Source organism: Haliotis cracherodii, unplaced genomic scaffold (assembly GCF_022045235.1).
Source record: "Haliotis cracherodii isolate W230 unplaced genomic scaffold, xgHalCrac1.p SCAF_2, whole genome shotgun sequence".
Taxonomy (NCBI): Eukaryota; Metazoa; Mollusca; class Gastropoda; order Lepetellida; family Haliotidae; genus Haliotis; species Haliotis cracherodii.
The window spans coordinates 53,731,984-53,754,897 of NW_027266275.1; the positions used below are offsets into that span (position 1 = coordinate 53,731,984).

The 22,914-nt window shown below is 40.4% G+C and overlaps 1 protein-coding gene across 1 annotated transcript in view; it reads left to right on the top strand.

The window, feature by feature from the left end:
• Positions 1–22,914, top strand: part of LOC139468237 (small ribosomal subunit protein mS37-like) — a 31,423-nt gene that overhangs the window by 1,430 nt on the left and 7,079 nt on the right. Inside the window, exons 2-3 of the mRNA XM_071250070.1 lie at positions 828–946; positions 18,375–18,513. Of these exons, the coding sequence (XP_071106171.1) occupies positions 828–946; positions 18,375–18,512 (257 nt within the window). The 3' untranslated portion in view covers position 18,513. The remainder of the gene's footprint in view (positions 1–827; positions 947–18,374; positions 18,514–22,914) is intronic.

Consider the following 22,914-nt stretch of genomic DNA (forward strand, 5'->3'; position numbering starts at 1 on the left):
AGGAACCACCCGCCACCACCCACCCCTCCCCAATGACCTTTAGGAAACAATTTACGGCCAAAACGTGAGTAATAAGAGAGACGATTGACTACAAGATACATACAACTTCCAGATTTTCTTCTATCATATATATTCAGTATTGTTTACAGGTTCAATAGCCAGTTGATGTCCGTTACCCTATGTGATTACCCTAATTTACATGATTTCCTACACCAGCTTTTTTAGAATTTTAATTTACATTATTTAGAATTTGAACAATAAGGGTGTTGCAAACAACAAAAAATTTGGCAAGACTGCAGTTTACCGGTTGCAGCTTAAAGTGCTCCTTGGCATCTGGCAGCTGTGGCTCTGGCTTCACTTGGCCTCTCTTTGATCATTAGTGTTGCATACCCTTTTTTGATCTAACACCCCTTCAGGATCCTGAGGGTTGGAACACCCTTGCCATTCAAACTCCACTTTAAAAACCTTAGGGTTAGGTTCCCCTTTACGATCATTAGGATCAGGTGTGAGTTAGGGTTAGAGTTAGCGTTAGCTTCTCAGCCACCGTGCATGCAGATCAAGACAAACAATCAGGTGCTGATCATGAGGTAAATGAGCATTAGTTATTTGTGATAGAGATGGTGGTAAATTGTTGGCTAATTAGATTGTCTCATTAGCCTTGCCTTGCCTAGCTTCAAGCTGGCAGCAACACAAGTTCATTCGCCCACTCAGTGCTAATTGAAATCCAAAAAAGTATGCCTGATAAAGAACATTACTCCCAAACCTTTTGTGAGCTACATATCCTTTTGAGTCTTTCTCCTGTACTAATATTGACATCACTATTTCAGTTGCAGTATGTCTGCAGCAAATGAACGTCATGATGGCTTGTTGGAAGAACAACGAATTTAATGAAAGCAAATGTTCGGAAGAAATTAAGGCCTTTAGTGAATGTATAGAGAAGTCAAATGTAAGTATTACTTGTGGCATTAAATTAAAAATATTAAAAAGGTGACAGAAAACTGGCCATGTTATGAGGGGTGGCTGAAATGTTCTGTTCTCATTAGAATCAGATCTTATTTGTCGCTGCTGCAATCAAAGATCTGAGGACAGTCCATTACGGATCTGTCTTTCATCCAACCAGACTGTCACCAGATCGGGACAGCAACAGTCGGAATGTGTTTTCTAATCAGGCAATCTCAAAAAGGCTGATACAGGGTATTCTGAATGACATTTTCAGGCTGTATGACAGATTCTGCCAAAATCATCGTCTATCTCTTGATTCAGTGGGGTAAACATTTGAAACCTAAGAGACTTTCTTGTGGTAAGTACTGCTGTACAATCTCGGCCATCTGTTAGACATTCCAGAAATATCTTTTGTTCAGTTTTCAAAGTTTAAATCCAAAACATTGTCAAAATATATTGAAGTTGACAGTTTGAAACCACTGCCGTAAAGCTCAAGAAAGCTGCTTTCTGATTGGCTAATGTTGACTTCTTGTTATTTTGTCATTTCATGGGTTGGTCAAAATTCGCGAAAGGTCATTCTGATGTGACCTGTAATGGGATGCCTTCAGATCTTTGTTCAATAGTAGAGAGAACTAAGATCTGATTTGGATGAGATTGGATCTACACCAGCTCTAATGTTTGTTCAGTCTCATTAACAATAACATTAGATCTATTACTCTGATAAGATACCTCACTGCATCAAGGTCTGAGGACACCTAGAATGTTGCATCAGGTAAACGCTGAGCAAACTTTGACTGCCCAGTCTAAATGAAGGATGTGTGGGTTCTTGATCCTTGCAGATATGAGCCTCCTAAAATGGTTCTGCTTCATTTCTTTACCACTTTGATTTGCAAATTTAGGTCAGAGCTAGAGATAAGCTGCCCATTTGTGTAAAATACCCCCCAATACTATTCAAAACCCAATTACTTTCAATTAACTTGTGTACAGAAACGCATGCATTAAATGAAAAACTCTGTTGTTTGAAAACGGCAAGCGTAAATACCCAATGAAGCTTTTTCAGCATGCATACAACAGAGCTAATTTCAGAAACACAATAATGAGCTAATTTACCTTCCGAGTCAAGCCTAAATTAAGAACCGTTATATGCATCTAAAGCATTATTTCTTTTCTTTTTTTAAATCTTGAAATGTTTACTCATTTTTGGAAAAACTCAATAGAGTGATTAATAGATAAGTGAAAAAATATTGGTTACCCAAAATTAAAAATGTAATAACCCAATTAAAATTGAAACCTTCAAGTTAAAACTCAATTGCTCAAAATGTTATCTGCAGCTCTGCTACATGAAACATGCATCAGGGCAACCTATTATTGAAAAATGCAACCTTATATTTATTTCAACATGTACCGAGCGCATTTAAAATGTTTCAAATTTGTGTCTGACTAATCCTTATCTTTCTATGCAACAACAACAACGATTTTTGAACACACTCAATACCTCTAAGGTTCATTTTCCATACCACATCACTAATCTCTTGTTATGTCTAATTTGTCATACTTTCATGGGCTGAATGTCATCAAACTTTTGGTACTTCAAGATTATGTTCACATGTTCCTATCACATTTTACAGCAATATGTCATTAATTTTTATGTTTTGGCTGGACTAACGAGTCTATGCACAGTCCAATCGAAATCCAATCGAATCGTACACTGCCGTGCAGATATTGGTTGATTGCCGGATTTGCAAAACATGTGTACCACCAACTCGATGTCAACAGATATTTTCCAAATCTTTTCATGTTTATAATGAAGGTGCTCGCATGATTTGATGCACTTCATGAAATAAGGCCTGTTTTATTACAGTATAGATTTTGTTTATGGATCAAAACGTCTTGACTGGGCGCCGCCATTTTGCTTGAAGCAAATGCAAGTAATATGAGAGGTGGATTCTGATTGGTCAATGGGAGGGACATAGAAGGGAAATAACTCGTAATAGGCACTGGTGGCGCTATTATCGAGGCCAGGAATTCCAGCCTTGTTCTGCAAGGTTGAAACTGGACTTTTAGTCAGTTAAGTCCCTTGCCTAAGAAATATGGGTGCAACCTGGTTTTGTCTGGTGCAACTGGTTTTTCATGGCAACATGCACCTGGTGCAAGATAAATCAAGTTCCTTAAATTGAACCCTGTTACGTTATTTTTGGTGTGCATGCACTGGTGTTCAGCAGCAACATGGTGTACTGAATATCCATTACAATATAATGGAGCGGCCTTAATCATTTACATTCAGAAATAGTCGTTCAAGTTTGTTTTCGAGATAATGAAATCAGATATGCTGGTCTTGTATGCATCGCTCAATTATACTGATAAATTAGAAGCCTTGATGCTTTTTGGCAGGTTAGAACCCATGAAGAGCGGGGTTAGAATAGGTCTTCTGCAACCCATGCTTGCTGTAAAGGGTGACTATGCTTGTCATAAGAGGCGACTAATGGGATCAGGTGGTCAGACTTGCTAACATTGTTAATGTCATCGTATGCCATTTGCGTAGATTGATGCTCATGTCAATCTCTTGATTGTATGGTCATGACTCAATTATTTACAGACCACCTTCATGTAGCTTGAATATTGCTGAGTGAGGCGTTAAACAACAAACAAACAAACAAAAAATTGTGGCTGAAATTTCACCTGACGTAACCTTCTATGGAGATATCCTCAGATATTCTAGCCTAGAGTTATTGTATGTGGAGTAAAAGATCTGATGTTATTGAGATTGATGTGTGTCCGTAATTATATTATCATGATTATGGGCGTATTATGTGTATCATATTTATTTGTCCCTTTGAGGGATGCATGTTTTGAAACTTAATTTCATATCTAAAATTGGATCTTATGTAGGACCTTTTAGATGCATAGAATGTTGTTCATAAGTTATGATAGACCTGTTTTCTTTGTGATTACTGAAGACTCATTATCGTCCTACTGCTCATATCACACACTGATATTACTTATTGTTCTTGATAATTAAAACATGATTGAATAAGATGTAAATAAATGATCTTAGGAAATAGAGAATTGGTAGTTAAACTCTCATTATTAAAAGATGTCCATGGTGAATTACAACAGATTTGTTTTTTAAGTAACTTACACATACAAGTTAGGGGACATAACTCTTCATGACATATTGAACTGATTGAACTGACCCGGGCACTCAACCTGGAATGGCAGAGGATCCCTATATTGAACATCAGACATCTGATCAGAAACATGAGATGCAACGCACATGTCATGCATGAGGGAGGCAGATACTCAGTGCAGAGTCAGTGGTGATTCCTAGGTTGACAATAATCATTTTTCATTGCACATTATGACATTCCGAATGGTGGTGTGGCTGGTTCCTGATACTTCACAGCATTGCTGAAAGTAACGTTTTTAGACTTCTTGGCATAACACCAATAAAATCTATATGTATTGCTATTGTCAGCTTCATTATTTGAGATGGTGTGTGTGTGGGTGTGGTAGTGCTATCATTTCATTTAAATAAATGAATGGTAGTTAATATGTCATTTGAATCAATATCCTAAAAACAGAATAGATCATATGCTCATCTGATAAGGTTCTTAGTGTTGTGACTGAGAACGATGATTTAAAATATGCTTCTGTCATAGGTGTATTGGCAAAAGTCCTGACTATTGCATCTTCATGAAAAGTCCACATTGCACAAATATGAACACAAATGTATTGAAAAGAAATCATATGGTGTCTCCCCTTGTACATAAATACTCTCCCCCCAGTCTCCCCCCAGTCACCCCTCATCACATGGTGTCTCCCTTGTGATACTTACTCTCCCCACGGTCACCCACCATTACATGGTGTCTCCCTTGTAATACTTACTCTCCCCACGGTCACCCACCATCACATGGTGTCTACCCTTGTAATACTTACTCTCCCCACGGTCACCCACCATCACATGGTGTCTACCCTTGTAATACTTACTCTCCCCACGGTCACCCACCATCACATGGTGTCTACCCTTGTAATACTTACTCTCCCCACGGTCACCCACCATTACATGGTGTCTCCCTTGTAATACTTACTCTCCCCACGGTCACCCACCATCACATGGTGTCTACCCTTGTAATACTTACTCTCCCCACGGTCACCCACCATTACATGGTGTCTCCCTTGTAATACTTACTCTCCCCACGGTCACCCACCATCACATGGTGTCTCCCTTGTAATACTTACTCTCTCCCAGTCACCCACCATCACATGGTGTCTCCCTTGTGATACTTACTCTCCCCACGGTCACCCACCATCACATGGTGTCTACCTTGTAATACTTACTCTCTCCCAGTCACCCACCATCACATGGTGTCTCCCTTGTAATACTTACTCTCTCCCTAGACATCACCATCACATGGTGTCTCCCTTGTAATACTTACTCTCTTCCAGTCACCCACCATCACATGGTGTCTACCCTTGTAATACTTACTCTCCCCACGGTCACCCACCATCACACGGTGTCTCCCTTGTAATACTTACTCTCTCCCAGTCACCCACCATCACACGGTGTCTACCCTTGTAATACTTACTCTCTCCCCAGTCACTCACCATCACATGGTGTCTACCCTTGTAATACTTACTCTCTCCCAGTCACCCACCATCACATGGTGTCTACCCTTGTAATACTTACTCTCTCCCTAGACACTCACCATCACATGGTGTCTACCCTTGTAATACTTACTCTCCCCACGGTCACCCACCATCACATGGTGTCTACCCTTGTAATACTTACTCTCTCCCTAGACACCCACCATCACATGGTGTCTATACTTATAATACTTACTCTCTCCCCAGTCACCCACCATCACATGGTGTCTCCCTTGTAATACTTACTCTCTCCCCAGTCACCCACCATCACATGGTGTCTATACTTATAATACTTACTCTCTCCCCAGTCACCCACCATCACATGGTGTCTACCCTTGTAATACTTACTCTCTCCCTAGTCACCCACCATCACATGGTGTCTACCCTTGTAATACTTACTCTCCCCACGGTCACCCACCATCACATGGTGTCTACCCTTGTAATACTTACTCTCCCCACGGTCACCCACCATTACATGGTGTCTCCCTTGTAATACTTACTCTCCCCACGGTCACCCACCATCACATGGTGTCTCCCTTGTAATACTTACTCTCTCCCAGTCACCCACCATCACATGGTGTCTCCCTTGTGATACTTACTCTCCCCACGGTCACCCACCATCACATGGTGTCTACCTTGTAATACTTACTCTCTCCCAGTCACCCACCATCACATGGTGTCTCCCTTGTAATACTTACTCTCTCCCTAGACATCACCATCACATGGTGTCTCCCTTGTAATACTTACTCTCTCCCAGTCACCCACCATCACACGGTGTCTACCCTTGTAATACTTACTCTCTCCCCAGTCACTCACCATCACATGGTGTCTACCCTTGTAATACTTACTCTCTCCCAGTCACCCACCATCACATGGTGTCTACCCTTGTAATACTTACTCTCTCCCTAGACACTCACCATCACATGGTGTCTACCCTTGTAATACTTACTCTCCCCACGGTCACCCACCATCACATGGTGTCTACCCTTGTAATACTTACTCTCTCCCTAGACACCCACCATCACATGGTGTCTATACTTATAATACTTACTCTCTCCCCAGTCACACACCATCACATGGTGTCTCCCTTGTAATACTTACTCTCTCCCCAGTCACCCACCATCACATGGTGTCTCCCTTGTAATACTTAATCTCTCCCTAGACACCCACCATCACATGGTGTCTCCCTTGTAATACTTAATCTCTCCCTAGACACCCACCATCACATGGTGTCTATACTTATAATACTTACTCTCTCCCCAGCCACCCACCATCACATGGTGTCTCCCTTGTAATACTTACTCTCTCCCCAGTCACCCACCATCACATGGTGTCTCCCTTGTAATACTTAATCTCTCCCTAGACACCCACCATCACATGGTGTCTCCCTTGTAATACTTAATCTCTCCCTAGACACCCACCATCACATGGTGTCTCCCTTGTAATACTTAATCTCTCCCTAGACACCCACCATCACATGGTGTCTATACTTATAATACTTACTCTCTCCCCAGTCACCCACCATCACATGGTGTCTCCCTTGTAATACTTACTCTCTCCCCAGTCACCCACCATCACATGGTGTCTACCCTTGTAATACTTAATCTCTCCCTAGACACTCACCATCACATGGTGTCTACCCTTGTAATACTTACTCTCCCCACGGTCACCCACCATCACATGGTGTCTACCCTTGTAATACTTACTCTGTCCCTAGACACTCACCATCACATGGTGTCTACCCTTGTAATACTTACTCTCCCCACGGTCACCCACCATCACATGGTGTCTCCCTTGTAATACTTACTCTCTCCCTAGTCACCCACCATCACATGGTGTCTACCCTTGTAATACTTACTCTCTCCCCAGTCACCCACCATCACATGGTGTCTACCCTTGTAATACTTACTCTCTCCCTAGTCACCCACCATCACACGGTGTCTCCCTTGTAATACTTACTCTCTCCCCAGTCACCCACCATCACATGGTGTCTACCCTTGTAATACTTACTCTCTCCCTAGTCACCCACCATCACATGGTGTCTCCCTTGTAATACTTACTCTCTCCCTAGTCACCCACCATCACACGGTGTCTCCCTTGTAATACTTACTCTACCCCAGTCACCCACCATCACACGGTGTCTACCCTTGTAATACTTACTCTCTCCCAGTCACCCACCATCACATGGTGTCTACCCTTGTAATACTTACTCTCTCCCTAGACACTCACCATCACATGGTGTCTCCCTTGTAATACTTACTCTCCCCACGGTCACCCACCATCACATGGTGTCTCCCTTGTAATACTTACTCTCTCCCAGTCACCCACCATCACACGGTGTCTCCCTTGTAATACTTACTCTACCCCAGTCACCCACCATCACACGGTGTCTACCCTTGTAATACTTACTCTCTCCCAGTCACCCACCATCACATGCTGTCTACCCTTGTAATACTTACTCTCTCCCTAGACACTCACCATCACATGGTGTCTCCCTTGTAATACTTACTCTCCCCACGGTCACCCACCATCACATGGTGTCTCCCTTGTAATACTTACTCTCTCCCAGTCACCCACCATCACACGGTGTCTACCCTTGTAATACTTACTCTCTCCCAGTCACCCACCATCACATGGTGTCTACCCTTGTAATACTTACTCTCTCCCTAGACACTCACCATCACATGGTGTCTACCCTTGTAATACTTACTCTCCCCACGGTCACCCACCATCACACGGTGTCTACCCTTGTAATACTTACTCTCTCCCCAGTCACCCACCATCACACGGTGTCTACCCTTGTAATACTTACTCTCTCCCCAGTCACCCACCATCACACGGTGTCTACCCTTGTAATACTTACTCTCTCCCCAGTCACTCACCATCACATGGTGTCTACCCTTGTAATACTTACTCTCTCCCTAGTCACCCACCATCACATGGTGTCTCCCTTGTAATACTTACTCTCTCCCTAGTCACCCACCATCACACGGTGTCTCCCTTGTAATACTTACTCTACCCCAGTCACCCACCATCACACGGTGTCTACCCTTGTAATACTTACTCTCTCCCAGTCACCCACCATCACATGGTGTCTACCCTTGTAATACTTACTCTCTCCCTAGACACTCACCATCACATGGTGTCTCCCTTGTAATACTTACTCTATCCCAGTCACCCACCATCACATGGTGTCTCCCTTGTGATACTTACTCTCCCCACGGTCACCCACCATCACATGGTGTCTACCTTGTAATACTTACTCTCTCCCAGTCACCCACCATCACATGGTGTCTCCCTTGTAATACTTACTCTCTCCCTAGACATCACCATCACATGGTGTCTCCCTTGTAATACTTACTCTCTTCCAGTCACCCACCATCACATGGTGTCTACCCTTGTAATACTTACTCTCCCCACGGTCACCCACCATCACACGGTGTCTCCCTTGTAATACTTACTCTCTCCCAGTCACCCACCATCACACGGTGTCTACCCTTGTAATACTTACTCTCTCCCCAGTCACTCACCATCACATGGTGTCTACCCTTGTAATACTTACTCTCTCCCAGTCACCCACCATCACATGGTGTCTACCCTTGTAATACTTACTCTCTCCCTAGACACTCACCATCACATGGTGTCTCCCTTGTAATACTTACTCTCCCCACGGTCACCCACCATCACATGGTGTCTCCCTTGTAATACTTACTCTCTCCCAGTCACCCACCATCACATGGTGTCTCCCTTGTAATACTTACTCTCCCCACGGTCACCCACCATCACATGGTGTCTACCTTGTAATACTTACTCTCTCCCAGTCACCCACCATCACATGGTGTCTCCCTTGTAATACTTACTCTCTCCCTAGACATCACCATCACATGGTGTCTCCCTTGTAATACTTACTCTCTTCCAGTCACCCACCATCACATGGTGTCTACCCTTGTAATACTTACTCTCCCCACGGTCACCCACCATCACATGGTGTCTACCCTTGTAATACTTACTCTCTCCCAGTCACCCACCATCACATGGTGTCTCCCTTGTAATACTTACTCTCTCCCTAGACATCACCATCACATGGTGTCTCCCTTGTAATACTTACTCTCTTCCAGTCACCCACCATCACATGGTGTCTACCCTTGTAATACTTACTCTCCCCACGGTCACCCACCATCACATGGTGTCTACCCTTGTAATACTTACTCTCTCCCAGTCACCCACCATCACATGGTGTCTACCCTTGTAATACTTACTCTCTCCCAGTCACCCACCATCACATGGTGTCTACCCTTGTAATACTTACTCTCTCCCTAGACATCACCATCACATGGTGTCTCCCTTGTAATACTTACTCTCTCCCAGTCACCCACCATCACATGGTGTCTACCCTTGTAATACTTACTCTCTCCCAGTCACCCACCATCACACGGTGTCTACCCTTGTAATACTTACTCTCTCCCAGTCACCCACCATCACATGGTGTCTACCCTTGTAATACTTACTCTCTCCCTAGACACTCACCATCACATGGTGTCTACCCTTGTAATACTTACTCTCCCCACGGTCACCCACCATCACATGGTGTCTACCCTTGTAATACTTACTCTCTCCCTAGACACTCACCATCACATGGTGTCTACCCTTGTAATACTTACTCTCCCCACGGTCACCCACCATCACATGGTGTCTCCCTTGTAATACTTACTCTCTCCCTAGTCACCCACCATCACATGGTGTCTACCCTTGTAATACTTACTCTCTCCCCAGTCACCCACCATCACATGGTGTCTACCCTTGTAATACTTACTCTCTCCCTAGTCACCCACCATCACACGGTGTCTCCCTTGTAATACTTACTCTCTCCCCAGTCACCCACCATCACATGGTGTCTACCCTTGTAATACTTACTCTCTCCCTAGTCACCCACCATCACATGGTGTCTCCCTTGTAATACTTACTCTCTCCCTAGTCACCCACCATCACACGGTGTCTCCCTTGTAATACTTACTCTACCCCAGTCACCCACCATCACACGGTGTCTACCCTTGTAATACTTACTCTCTCCCAGTCACCCACCATCACATGGTGTCTACCCTTGTAATACTTACTCTCTCCCTAGACACTCACCATCACATGGTGTCTCCCTTGTAATACTTACTCTCCCCACGGTCACCCACCATCACATGGTGTCTCCCTTGTAATACTTACTCTCTCCCAGTCACCCACCATCACACGGTGTCTCCCTTGTAATACTTACTCTACCCCAGTCACCCACCATCACACGGTGTCTACCCTTGTAATACTTACTCTCTCCCAGTCACCCACCATCACATGCTGTCTACCCTTGTAATACTTACTCTCTCCCTAGACACTCACCATCACATGGTGTCTCCCTTGTAATACTTACTCTCCCCACGGTCACCCACCATCACATGGTGTCTCCCTTGTAATACTTACTCTCTCCCAGTCACCCACCATCACACGGTGTCTACCCTTGTAATACTTACTCTCTCCCAGTCACCCACCATCACATGGTGTCTACCCTTGTAATACTTACTCTCTCCCTAGACACTCACCATCACATGGTGTCTACCCTTGTAATACTTACTCTCCCCACGGTCACCCACCATCACACGGTGTCTACCCTTGTAATACTTACTCTCTCCCCAGTCACCCACCATCACACGGTGTCTACCCTTGTAATACTTACTCTCTCCCCAGTCACCCACCATCACACGGTGTCTACCCTTGTAATACTTACTCTCTCCCCAGTCACTCACCATCACATGGTGTCTACCCTTGTAATACTTACTCTCTCCCTAGTCACCCACCATCACATGGTGTCTCCCTTGTAATACTTACTCTCTCCCTAGTCACCCACCATCACACGGTGTCTCCCTTGTAATACTTACTCTACCCCAGTCACCCACCATCACACGGTGTCTACCCTTGTAATACTTACTCTCTCCCAGTCACCCACCATCACATGGTGTCTACCCTTGTAATACTTACTCTCTCCCTAGACACTCACCATCACATGGTGTCTCCCTTGTAATACTTACTCTCCCCACGGTCACCCACCATCACATGGTGTCTCCCTTGTAATACTTACTCTCTCCCAGTCACCCACCATCACATGGTGTCTCCCTTGTGATACTTACTCTCCCCACGGTCACCCACCATCACATGGTGTCTACCTTGTAATACTTACTCTCTCCCTAGACACCCACCATCACATGGTGTCTACCCTTGTAATACTTACTCTCTCCCCAGTCACCCACCATCACATGGTGTCTCCCTTGTGATACTTACTCTCCCCACGGTCACCCACCATCACATGGTGTCTCCCTTGTAATACTTACTCTCTCCCTAGACACCCACCATCACATGGTGTCTATACTTATAATACTTACTCTCTCCCTAGACACCCACCATCACATGGTGTCTACCCTTGTAATACTTACTCTCTCCCCAGTCATCCACCATCACACGGTGTCTATCCTTGTAATACTTACTCTCCTTAGTCACTCACCATAAACGTTGGTGTGGTTTTCACACAGTATGAATGAAAGCCATTTTTTGTAAAACGCTGACAAGAGGGACATTGTGCTTGTTGTGTATAGCAATTTTCTTCCTATTAGATGTATCTCCTGCCTCCTAGAAAGCCTTGCATACTGCCGGTATTCCTTGCCATTACCATTATTCACGTGGATGGACTTTGAAATTTAAGTTCTGGAGAAGGATGAATTGAGTCTGCTCTTTATTGGCCTGTGCACTGAATCATCTGGCATACCCTTTGATCAGGACCTGTTTAAAATTCATCTCATGATGTTGATGGTTATTTGTGAGCCAGGGAAATAGAAACAGTTTTGTTTCTTAGTGTCTATCAAAGAATACTAAACTCGAGCCATACTTTGTGAAAAACCGAGAGTCTAATGAGCGAGTTTTAAGTTGAAGCAACATATTGTCTGCCACTTCAGAACTGAGAAAAAAATATTTCTTTAGGGGCCATTAAACAAGCCATAAAACACAGAATTATCAGCTTGAGTAAATAGATAATCAGCCATGCTCAACAAGAAGTAGTAATAAAACTGATGGACATTATCCACAGTGTCAGTGTAACTTGATAAATTGTCTCAAAGGTAGATTGTTGACAGCAACGTTTGGAATACGTGAATGTTATGCTTGATAAAACATACCACATGCCCTATACTATGCACCTGTATGAGCTGTGTCGACTGGAAAACAAAGGGAGACCAGAATGTACATACCAATCATTGTGGAGTTAACTTCATGGTACAAACCTAGTATCTATTGGTAGATTAAAATATAACTGTTTACTGGCATTCGAACTGATTGCGGAGTTCAATTGACTGGAGTGAGAGAGTGAGTAGTATGGTTTTACATCGCTTCTATCAATATTCCAGCAGTATCACAACGGGAGATGCCAGAAATGGGCTTCACACATTGTACCCATGTGGGGAATCAAACCCAGGTCTTTGACGTGACGAGCGAAGGCTTTAACCACTAGAGTACTAAATTGAAGGGAAAAAGACCAGAATGTACAGACCAATTATTGCGGAATTAACTTTATATGTTGATGGATAAATTATAACTGTTTATTAGCATGGGAACTTATTGCAGAGTTAAATTCAAAATGATCCTAGAATATGTTGATGGATAAAATATAACTGTTTATTGGTATGGGAACTTATTGCAGAGTTAAATTCAAAATGATCCTAGAATATGTTGATGGATAAAATATAACTGTTTATTGGTATGGGAACTTATTGCAGAGTTAAATTCAAAATGATCCTAGAATATGTTGATGGATAAAATGTAACTGTTTATTGGCAAGGGAACTTATTGCAGAGTTAAATTCAAAATGATCCTAGAATATGTTGATGGATTAAATATAACTATTTATTGGTATGGGAACTTATTGCAGAGTTAAATTCAAAATGATCCTAGAATATGTTGATGGATAAAATATAACTGTTAATTGGCTTGGGAACTTATTGCAGAGTTAAATTCAAAATGATCCTAGAATATGTTGATGGATAAAATATAACTGTTTATTGGTATGGGAACTTATTGCAGAGTTAAATTCAAAATGATCCTAGAATATGTTGATGGATAAAATATAACTTTAATTGGCTTGGGAACTTATTGCAGAGTTAAATTCAAAATGATCCTAGAATACGTTGATGGATAAAATATAACTGTTTATTGGTATGGGAACTTAACATTCTTATTGCAGAGTTAAATTCAAAATGATCCTTGAATATGTTGATGGATAAAATATAACTGTTTATTGGTATGGGAACTTAACATTCTTAATGCAGAGTTAAATTCAAAATGATCCTAGAATATGTTGATGGATACAATATAACTGTTTATTGGTATGGGAACTTATTGCAGAGTTAAATTCAAAATGATCCTAGAATATGTTGATGGATAAAATATAACTGTTTATTGGCTTGGGAACTTATTGCAGAGTTAAATTCAAAATGATCCTAGAATATGTTGATGGATAAAATATAACTGTTTATTGGCTTGGGAACTTATTGCAGAGTTCAATTCAAAATGATCCTAGAATACTTTGATGGATAAAATATAACTGTTTATTGGTATGGGAACTTATTGCAGAGTTAAATTCAAAATGATCCTAGAATATGTTGATGGATAAAATATAACTGTTAATTGACTTTGGAACTTATTGCAGAGTTAAATTCAAAATGATCCTAGAATATGTTGATGGATTAAATATAACTGTTTATTGGTATGGGAACTTATTGCAGAGTTAAATTCAAAATGATCCTAGAATACGTTGATGATAAAATATAACTGTTTATTGGTATGGGAACTTAACATTCTTAATGCAGAGTTAAATTCAAAATGATCCTAGAATATGTTGATGGATACAATATAACTGTTTATTGGTATGGGAACTTATTGAAGAGTTAAATTCAAAATGATCCTAGAATATGTTGATGGATAAAATATAACTGTTTATTGGCTTGGCAAGTGTCAGCTTCCAGGAATGCAGTTTCAGTGGCTGTTGTTGAGGGGGATAGACAACTGCATGGAGGGTTGGCAGATAAAATGCGCTCATGTTCAAAGTGCAAGGAGAGAGAGAGAAAAGCAAGAGTCTGTTCTGGTTTGACAGCCTTTGAGACTTGTCTGTGCGGGCATTCAATATACCAGTATGTATCTTTTGAATATCGCCACATTTCACAGACATTCCTCCACGACTTGGTCCCATTTGTTTACCCTTTGTTATAGAATGATGTAGTTTATTCAATGATAATGTTACTGTACATGAAACTTGACTCTAATGTTAGAGAAGCCTATCGTCTTTCCCCTAGCTGCTCAGAAGCTGGGAAGGAATTTGATTTATTAAACAGGATTGCTACACATTGATGTACATAACTTTGAAACCCTTTGTCAGTTTTTTACTGTTGGGGGAATAAATCATCTTTTGATGTCTTGTTCAGTTGTCGCACTTGGTGACATGACAAGTATTTCCTTTGACAGCTTTTGGATGCAGTGACTGGCTTAATATACATTGGGGGTGTTCATTGTTCGGCTGCATATGGACTGTACATTTTATTCCGTTTACACCATGGAATAGTTTTGTTAGACAAGACAATTTAATTTTAAGTTTTATAGAGCAAATTTTAAGAAAACATTTGTGTCATGTTTATTTGAGATTAATTCAAAAATACATCCTAAAAAAACAAAAAAACAATAAATTAACATAATAAAATCAGGCCTTATCAACAATGTAGGAAACATTCTAAAAAAACCCCATAAAAATATATAAATCCATGCTTACCAAAACATTTACTAAAAGTTTTACTTTTACTGAAAAGTTCTGAGCATACATATGAAGGATATATAGGACACTTTTAACATTTGGCTTGCAAGCTGGCTGCTTTTAAACCACATACCCAACCAGGCAGCATATTCCTACAGGCATCAAGGTGACAAAATATTCTTTGTTGATCAAAATGGCCAAAAGTGACAACTACACTCTCATGAAGTGTCTCCAACTGCCATCTGCGTGGTTATGATTTCAACTTAGGGGATGATGTTCCTTACTTTGCCACTGTTAAGAGTTAGGGAGCAGAGAAGGCCTTGGAAGTGCTGGAAATATCTGACGTCTCCTATGACAAAGAAGAAGAAGGCAAAGTCTGATCAATCAGCTGGCAAATTTTCTGGTGGTTTTCTGGGACTCTGAAGGAATATTACTGTTGACTACCTTCTGCAAGGTAAGACCATTTAGATTTCCAGCACTACCCAAACTTTAAGAAAGAACTGTGTGGCAAGAAATATTATGCAAATGATGATGACATGGCCTCTGTTGTGGAGAAGTTTTTACACCACCAGGAGGAAGCCTTCTACACCAGCTGGATCCAGGCACTCCAGCATCCTTGGCAGAAGTGTGTGGCCCTCGGACGCAATAATGTTGAAAATTAATGAGAAAACAACTCCATTAACTCAGTTCATCATAGTTAGGCTCAGAACTTTTCAGCCAGTCCTGATAGTTTACTTCTATGAAGTCATAGTTAGTAAAGGAAAACATTTATAGAAAAACTATCATGGTCCTCGTCGTGTATCATGAAGATTGTGGTGAGGACTTGTGTTTATGAAAAGAAATATGTGTATTATATGTCATAAAATGTGATGTCAGTTTTATGATTTAACCTTAACCAAATGGCAAAAGTATGCAGGATACAAAGTAGAAAATGTCAGTGACAGTACTGAAGACAGATGTGGCCTATTGTTTGTTTTTAGGGCAGTGGTCTTGTAGGCTACCAGACAAAATGAAGTTTGTCTTTAACTGAGCAGAGTATATTGAATCAATATTACTATAAGATATTAGATATTTTCAAAGTGTTTTTGCCTCTCCAAAAAGTGATATCAGTTTTCTGGAAATGACCAAGCAGTCGGATAGATATCATAGGTCAATCAGCAACTACTTCAGTGTGGGTGAAGCATGGTCCAGTTTGATTATGCTGATCACAACCCAACACCTGTGCTTATACAAGTCTATAGGAGAGTTCTGACTATGGGAGTCTCTGTATACATAGTGGAGAACTCACAGGTGTGGTGGTGGCTGTACAAGACAGAAGCCCAGTCAACGGGTGTCGCATACCTGTAAGTGAGATTTAATTACACAGGTGATAAGATTATTTTATCTTCTTTTAACTCTTCCTATTGAGTTTGAAACATTTTGAAATGATATGTAAATTATCGGAGACTAAGAAAAAAGGCTTTTCAGATATTCTATTGGAAGGGTTGCTAATAGTATAGTTTTCAGGGTTGTGTGTTGTTCGTATAACGAATAGAGGAATCATGGCTGATCACCTGTGTAAACAATCTTAAAGCGCTCAGGTGTGAAAAACATCAAAGCCATTAAATGACATTCAGTGACACTCGACCGGCAATTGCGACAACTGTTTACCAAGCCATCACCTCTAATCACACAATCATCTTGACACTCAACAACGGTTAATTCATCGTGTGTGAATACAACTCCGACAATCCATTCACTATAAGGTAAACATCAGAAGCCATAACAAGCAGAGACTTGGCATTCAGCTGATGGGTGCTGACTATTTTGTTTGGATTGAAACATGTCTCCTGTTCTCTTCTCATTGATTTTGAATGTTCTGTGGTCGGTTATATCTTTCTTACAAGCATGACTGTGAAACTATGACAGGGTGTGATCGCGCAAGTAATATTTTGATCTAACCGAAAAAACGTGAACGTGCATAGCTCGGTACTTCTATCATTTTGCAATGAAATTGTTATGGCAGTGATGTATATTCAAACAGGACGGAACGCTAGCAATTCAGACAAGTTGCTTCGCTTTAAAAAGCCCTGAGAATAATGTTTGTGAGTGGTAGCATAGAAATAATATTGAATAACCTTTGCCCCTAGAAATCACCACACCTTGCTGTTTTCATTGATCTGATCACGAAGTTGGTGGTTTGTATCAACATGATCAATAGATAGTGTAGCAATGGTATGACACTGGTTAGGTACAGAAAAGTACTCAGGGACCGTGTAACCAGGAGTGGCATCCGGCAGTTACGTTCCTCGTTGGCAGAGATTTATGTGACCTTTAATCATCGTGTAAATAATTAATCTGTAGCGAAAAAGATTGTTTTTGTTTGGATGTGTTAAGGTGAACTGTAGGTAAAGTATGGTGCTATGGTGAGCGGAGGGATGCATCATAATGGTTGCCTGGTTTGTCTGGCTTTGTAGCTCACATGAAAGAAAGTCAAGTGAGCTTATGTCATGGTGTGTTTTCATTGTTATTAACTTTTGCATTTTTGACATCCAAGTTTGTTCAAGCCAACACTGTTTTCACTTTCAACTTCATTGTCAGAAACGATGTTTAAAAAAAAGTCCCTCTCCTACAATCTTTGTTCCAAGTTTTCTTTTGACTCACTGGGGCAGTCGGGTAATCTAGTGATTAAACCGTAGCTCATCACACCGAAGACCCAGGTTTGAATCCCGACATAAATACAATGCATGAAGCCCCATTGCTAGTGTCCCCCGCTGTGATATTGCTGGAATATTGCTAAAAGCGGTGTAAAACCAATCTCACTCACACTCACTTTTGACTCACTATAACTTTTTGAACCAAAATAAGTTTGAAGTGTGGTGACCTACAGAGCATTGTGGCTCTATTTTGTTATGTTTTAGTTGAGTTATAAGTGATGAAGTTCAGAAGTCAGTGTCATTCTTTCCTCTCTGTGTTATTTCAGAGTGAAGCAAGGGCGCTCCAACAAGCTGAGAGTCTTGGCCAGACTGATTCTGTAGCTGGGAAGCCGACATCTCGTACAATCAACAAGCTTCTGAAACGTTACCCACAACCTCCTACAACAATCAAAGTGAAGATGTGATGTACGTTGTGTATCAATGCATCCCTCATGTGTAGGAGGATAATTTACTTTTTGTCAGAATTTAATCGCTGCCACTTTGTTTTGAAACCATACATCTCCGGGATATAATATCAAGTTATATCTCCTTTTAAGCCCTGGGGAATTATTTTGTGACTTTGAACAGGGTCCTGGATCATGAAAACCCAGGTTTAACCCTCTTGGTGCCACGGGACCATATATGGTCCCTCACTTTTCACACCCGCATAGTGCCAGGGGACCATATATGGTCCCGAGAAAATGCCCCTTTTAAACTGTGAATTTTGATATTCAACACTGAGTGCGCAAAGTCAAAACTATAACCATCATCACCCAAATCATCTTAGCTTTAACATCGTGTAACTCATACTTTATACAGTGCTACGGATTGCGAAATATGTCGAGATTAGTAAAGTGGCTACCGCTCTTCTCGGCCTTTTTCTGCCATGTTTGAACACCAAGCGAATGACGGCGAATTTTGATTATGCACCCATGTCACATACACGTAAATATTTTCAGACAAAATCCTTGTTCATAAGAAAAAATATGACCTGAGTGATCAGAAAGACATATTTTTCCCAACTGTATACTTATTCACGTAAATACAATTCTGTTCACTCCTTATGAACAAGTTTATTTACACGTTTTGTATACTTTTATCGACTATCGGTAATGGCGGAATGGTCGGTACACATGAGAAAACGACAGTGTATATTTCCATTACATTTATGACGTACATTGAATGAATTTATAACCATCATCGCCCTAATCATCTCAACTTTAATATCGTGTAACTCATATTTTATGCAGTGCTACGGATTGCGAAATATGGCGAGATTAGTAATGTGGTTACCGCGCTTCTCGATCTTTTTCTGCCATGTTTGAACGCCAAGCGAATGAAGGCAATGTTTATTATGCACCCATGTCACACATACGTAACTATTATTATATCAGACAGCCAATTTGAAAAAGAAATCTGATCGGGCTGATCAGAAATGATTTACTTGTCCCCCCTGTACAGTTATTGGCGTAAGAGTACTAACGTTTAGTCGGCCACGGTAGTTTTTTGTTCCAAGTATTGCATGTGTTTATCGACTGTGTGTCATGGCGATTTAGCACGGCGCTACATACCAACCGACAGTGCAGATTGTCTTTTTGTTTATGATGCTGAATTACAGAAAATATTCAAATCAAAGATATGGAAAGATAGCTATAATCGTTAATATTAAGTTGGTATTGTGTATATTTATGGGCAGGAGGTTCATGATCAAAACCTAAACATTGAATGGCCAAGCCCGAAGTGATCGACAGGGCACGTTCGCCTCATATCTGTGCCGCGATTTCTTGTTTACAGGTTGTCCTACATACTTGCCCGTTCAGTCAAATAACTGCTACTTTTTTCATATGAAATGACTAAGAGTCATGTGTGATTGCTCAAACTACCTGACCGTGTGAGTGACTTGCCCTAACTGTTTCACATTTTGTCGCAAATGGAGATTTCAGAAGTGTGGCCACGACATCTAACGTGAGTCGACGCCATATTGTAAACAAATTGTGTCAAGGTCGGTTCCACATGTGGTAGCTCAGGCCCCGTTTCTGTCTATGGTACACGCGATACAAACATAATGCAACTACTGAAAACATCAACATAACTTCTACAATGATGACATCAATACCTTTTTGTATTTGGATTAACCGCTTATGGATACGCTGTGCTTTTAAGTTCAATTTCGATTTGTTTTTTCTCTCATTGAAACTGTGATAATGGCGGTGTGATTGGTTTGCTGAAATAGTATTTTCCATGAGTCTAATGTACATAGTACATGTTGTGATTGTAGAAGATAATTGATAACCAGTTGTGTATGCATATATATCATCAAATACACATTACTAATATCTTCAGAAAATGGAATATATTATGCCTCGTTTTCAAACATTCTGCTATGGATATTAGATCAAAAAATGATATTAGATTTACAAATTATTTATGTACACTGTACTCTCGATTAACGTATGATAATCTATTGGAAGTCTTCAACTCTTATTTGATATGTCATCTGAAATGTCAGCAATGAGTACAATTAATTTTATTTCGTTACAATCTGCAATTTTATTCAAATAGGCTAATAGACTGTCGGTGATTTCCCGCCGCTGTGAATTTGTCGTCTGGACAGGTGCGCGTGATTTGACCTCGCGTGTTGTGACGTGGATGACGTCACTTGAAACAGCTGATCTAATGTTGTGGTAGTATAATGGATACACGTGGTTTCATTTTCCAAATAACAATATTCTCTTTGACTGAACTAGAAAGCATATCTAGTACATCACGATTGGAAAATGTCTACGGCGACCGACGAGTGAATGAGACCGCTTATCATTTGACTAACAGTGTTAGAATATTTGGCGCAGTTTTCTAATTTTGGTATGTTGACATGTGCTTTTCATATATGTTTGAAGGCTTGATATTCCAAAAAAATAATATGCATTTAGTTGAGTACAGTCAGAAAGCTGTCAAAATGGATCCAATATAAAACCACCTAGATTTTTAAATATTTTAGCTTCATCTATTGGAATCTCGAATGGTTCAATTTATAACATAAACAGTAAAAGTAATTAGATCTTCTCACAATATATAGATAATCAATTTCTGAAAGACAAAAAGTTTTTAGTGTAAATGTGACTTCGTTTTGATGTTTTATATAGTTATATGTATGTCTTTTTTCACTCTGCATTATCTAAATTACCAAATACTTCGACCAGTGACATATAGTAGTAATTAGATTCTACTTTTTTATCCTAGGTATGAAATAGATTTTCTTTTTAAATAAATATTTGTCTAAGAACAAAATCAATACATTCTTGTGGGTTTTTTTTCACCATTTTAATTTGTATATCTTCCCTCCAAGCTGTTGTTTAGCTAGGCCAAAATTAAGAAAAAAAAGGAAAGACATAATAAACCATTTTTATGTAAGATTTTGCTGATTAAATTTTCGGAGTTCAATAACAAGAATATATTTTTCCTTTTATGACAAATAATTCCATTACTTTCACTGACCTACGATCATTATCTATTTCAAACTTTTCCTTCAGTAGAATGGGATGGAATGGGAAACTAGTGGAAATAAACTATCACGTATGTCCTTTAATGTACATGTACATACCTAGCTATAGGTGTAAATACACTTCTAAAGTCGTATTTATAAATCAAATGAATAAATGAAAGAAAAAGTGGTATTTCATGGACTGGCCATACAAGTATATTTTGAGCAAAGGTCTAAGTTAGGCAGCCAAGTGCGAAATACGAGCTGATACGAGGATGTATGTTTTCTGGTGTTCATAGTGAAACAATGACATATGGCGCCCGAGTTGTGAGTGATCGAAAATAGGTTTGTTGAATAGATTTGCTGCCCATGAAAACGTTTCAACAATTTTGATTGAATCTACATGTACTTACTCTTGGGTGGTATTACGTTAGTATAATCTTGTTAATTATTAAGAAATAACAATGATGCCCGATATTGAGCGATGTCAATTTGAGTATTGTCAGGGCTGTTTAGCGATCTTTCACATTTTGTCCTTTGAAAATGTACGATGTCAATTACCCGGAAGTTGATTTTATCACTAATAAAAGAGCACGGTCATTGAAACATACATGGACGTAACTGGGATTTCTTCACGATATACATTCCAAACTGTCATTCGTTTTGTGACATAATTTTTGAAACAGTCTGCGTATGAATTAATCACGACCACTTCCGTCAATTTTGTTTTGACGTCAAAAACACACACAATTTCATCGGGTTTTTTTATCGGTAAATATAACTCACGGAAAATTCTCAGTGAATGTGTACTTCAACATAAATATCATATGTCTATCACTGTTAGGACATGTACTTGCCAATGATATGAATTATTGGTCATTAAGATTTCAAACAAGGGCGCTTACTTGACTTTGCTTGCCATATTCGGGAGCGTCCATATTACGATTAATGTGGAAAAGTAGGAAACTTATAATACCAGCACATTTATCGATGGCTGGGCAGTGCATAGATCTTTTGGATTTGGTGACTTTAGATACTGTTGGAAAGACAATCAACTCGAGTTGCATGTTATACAATTTGGTTACATTGTGTGAAGAAATAAAGACGTTGCAACACTTTTGATACAATGTATACGTTTTTGTAACCGCGACGTCAGCATAGTGCGGCACTGAGGGGTTTGCAGGCTGACTGACGTCCAGGCACCATGAGGGTTAACTGTAATCTCAAAGCAATGACTGTATGTTAAGAAAACCATGTAATTTCTATCCTTAAGGCAGGGCCAAAATCAGAAAAGGTCAAGGTCACAGTGACAGTGTTGTGTAAAGTGTTTGCGATATTCCCCGCAA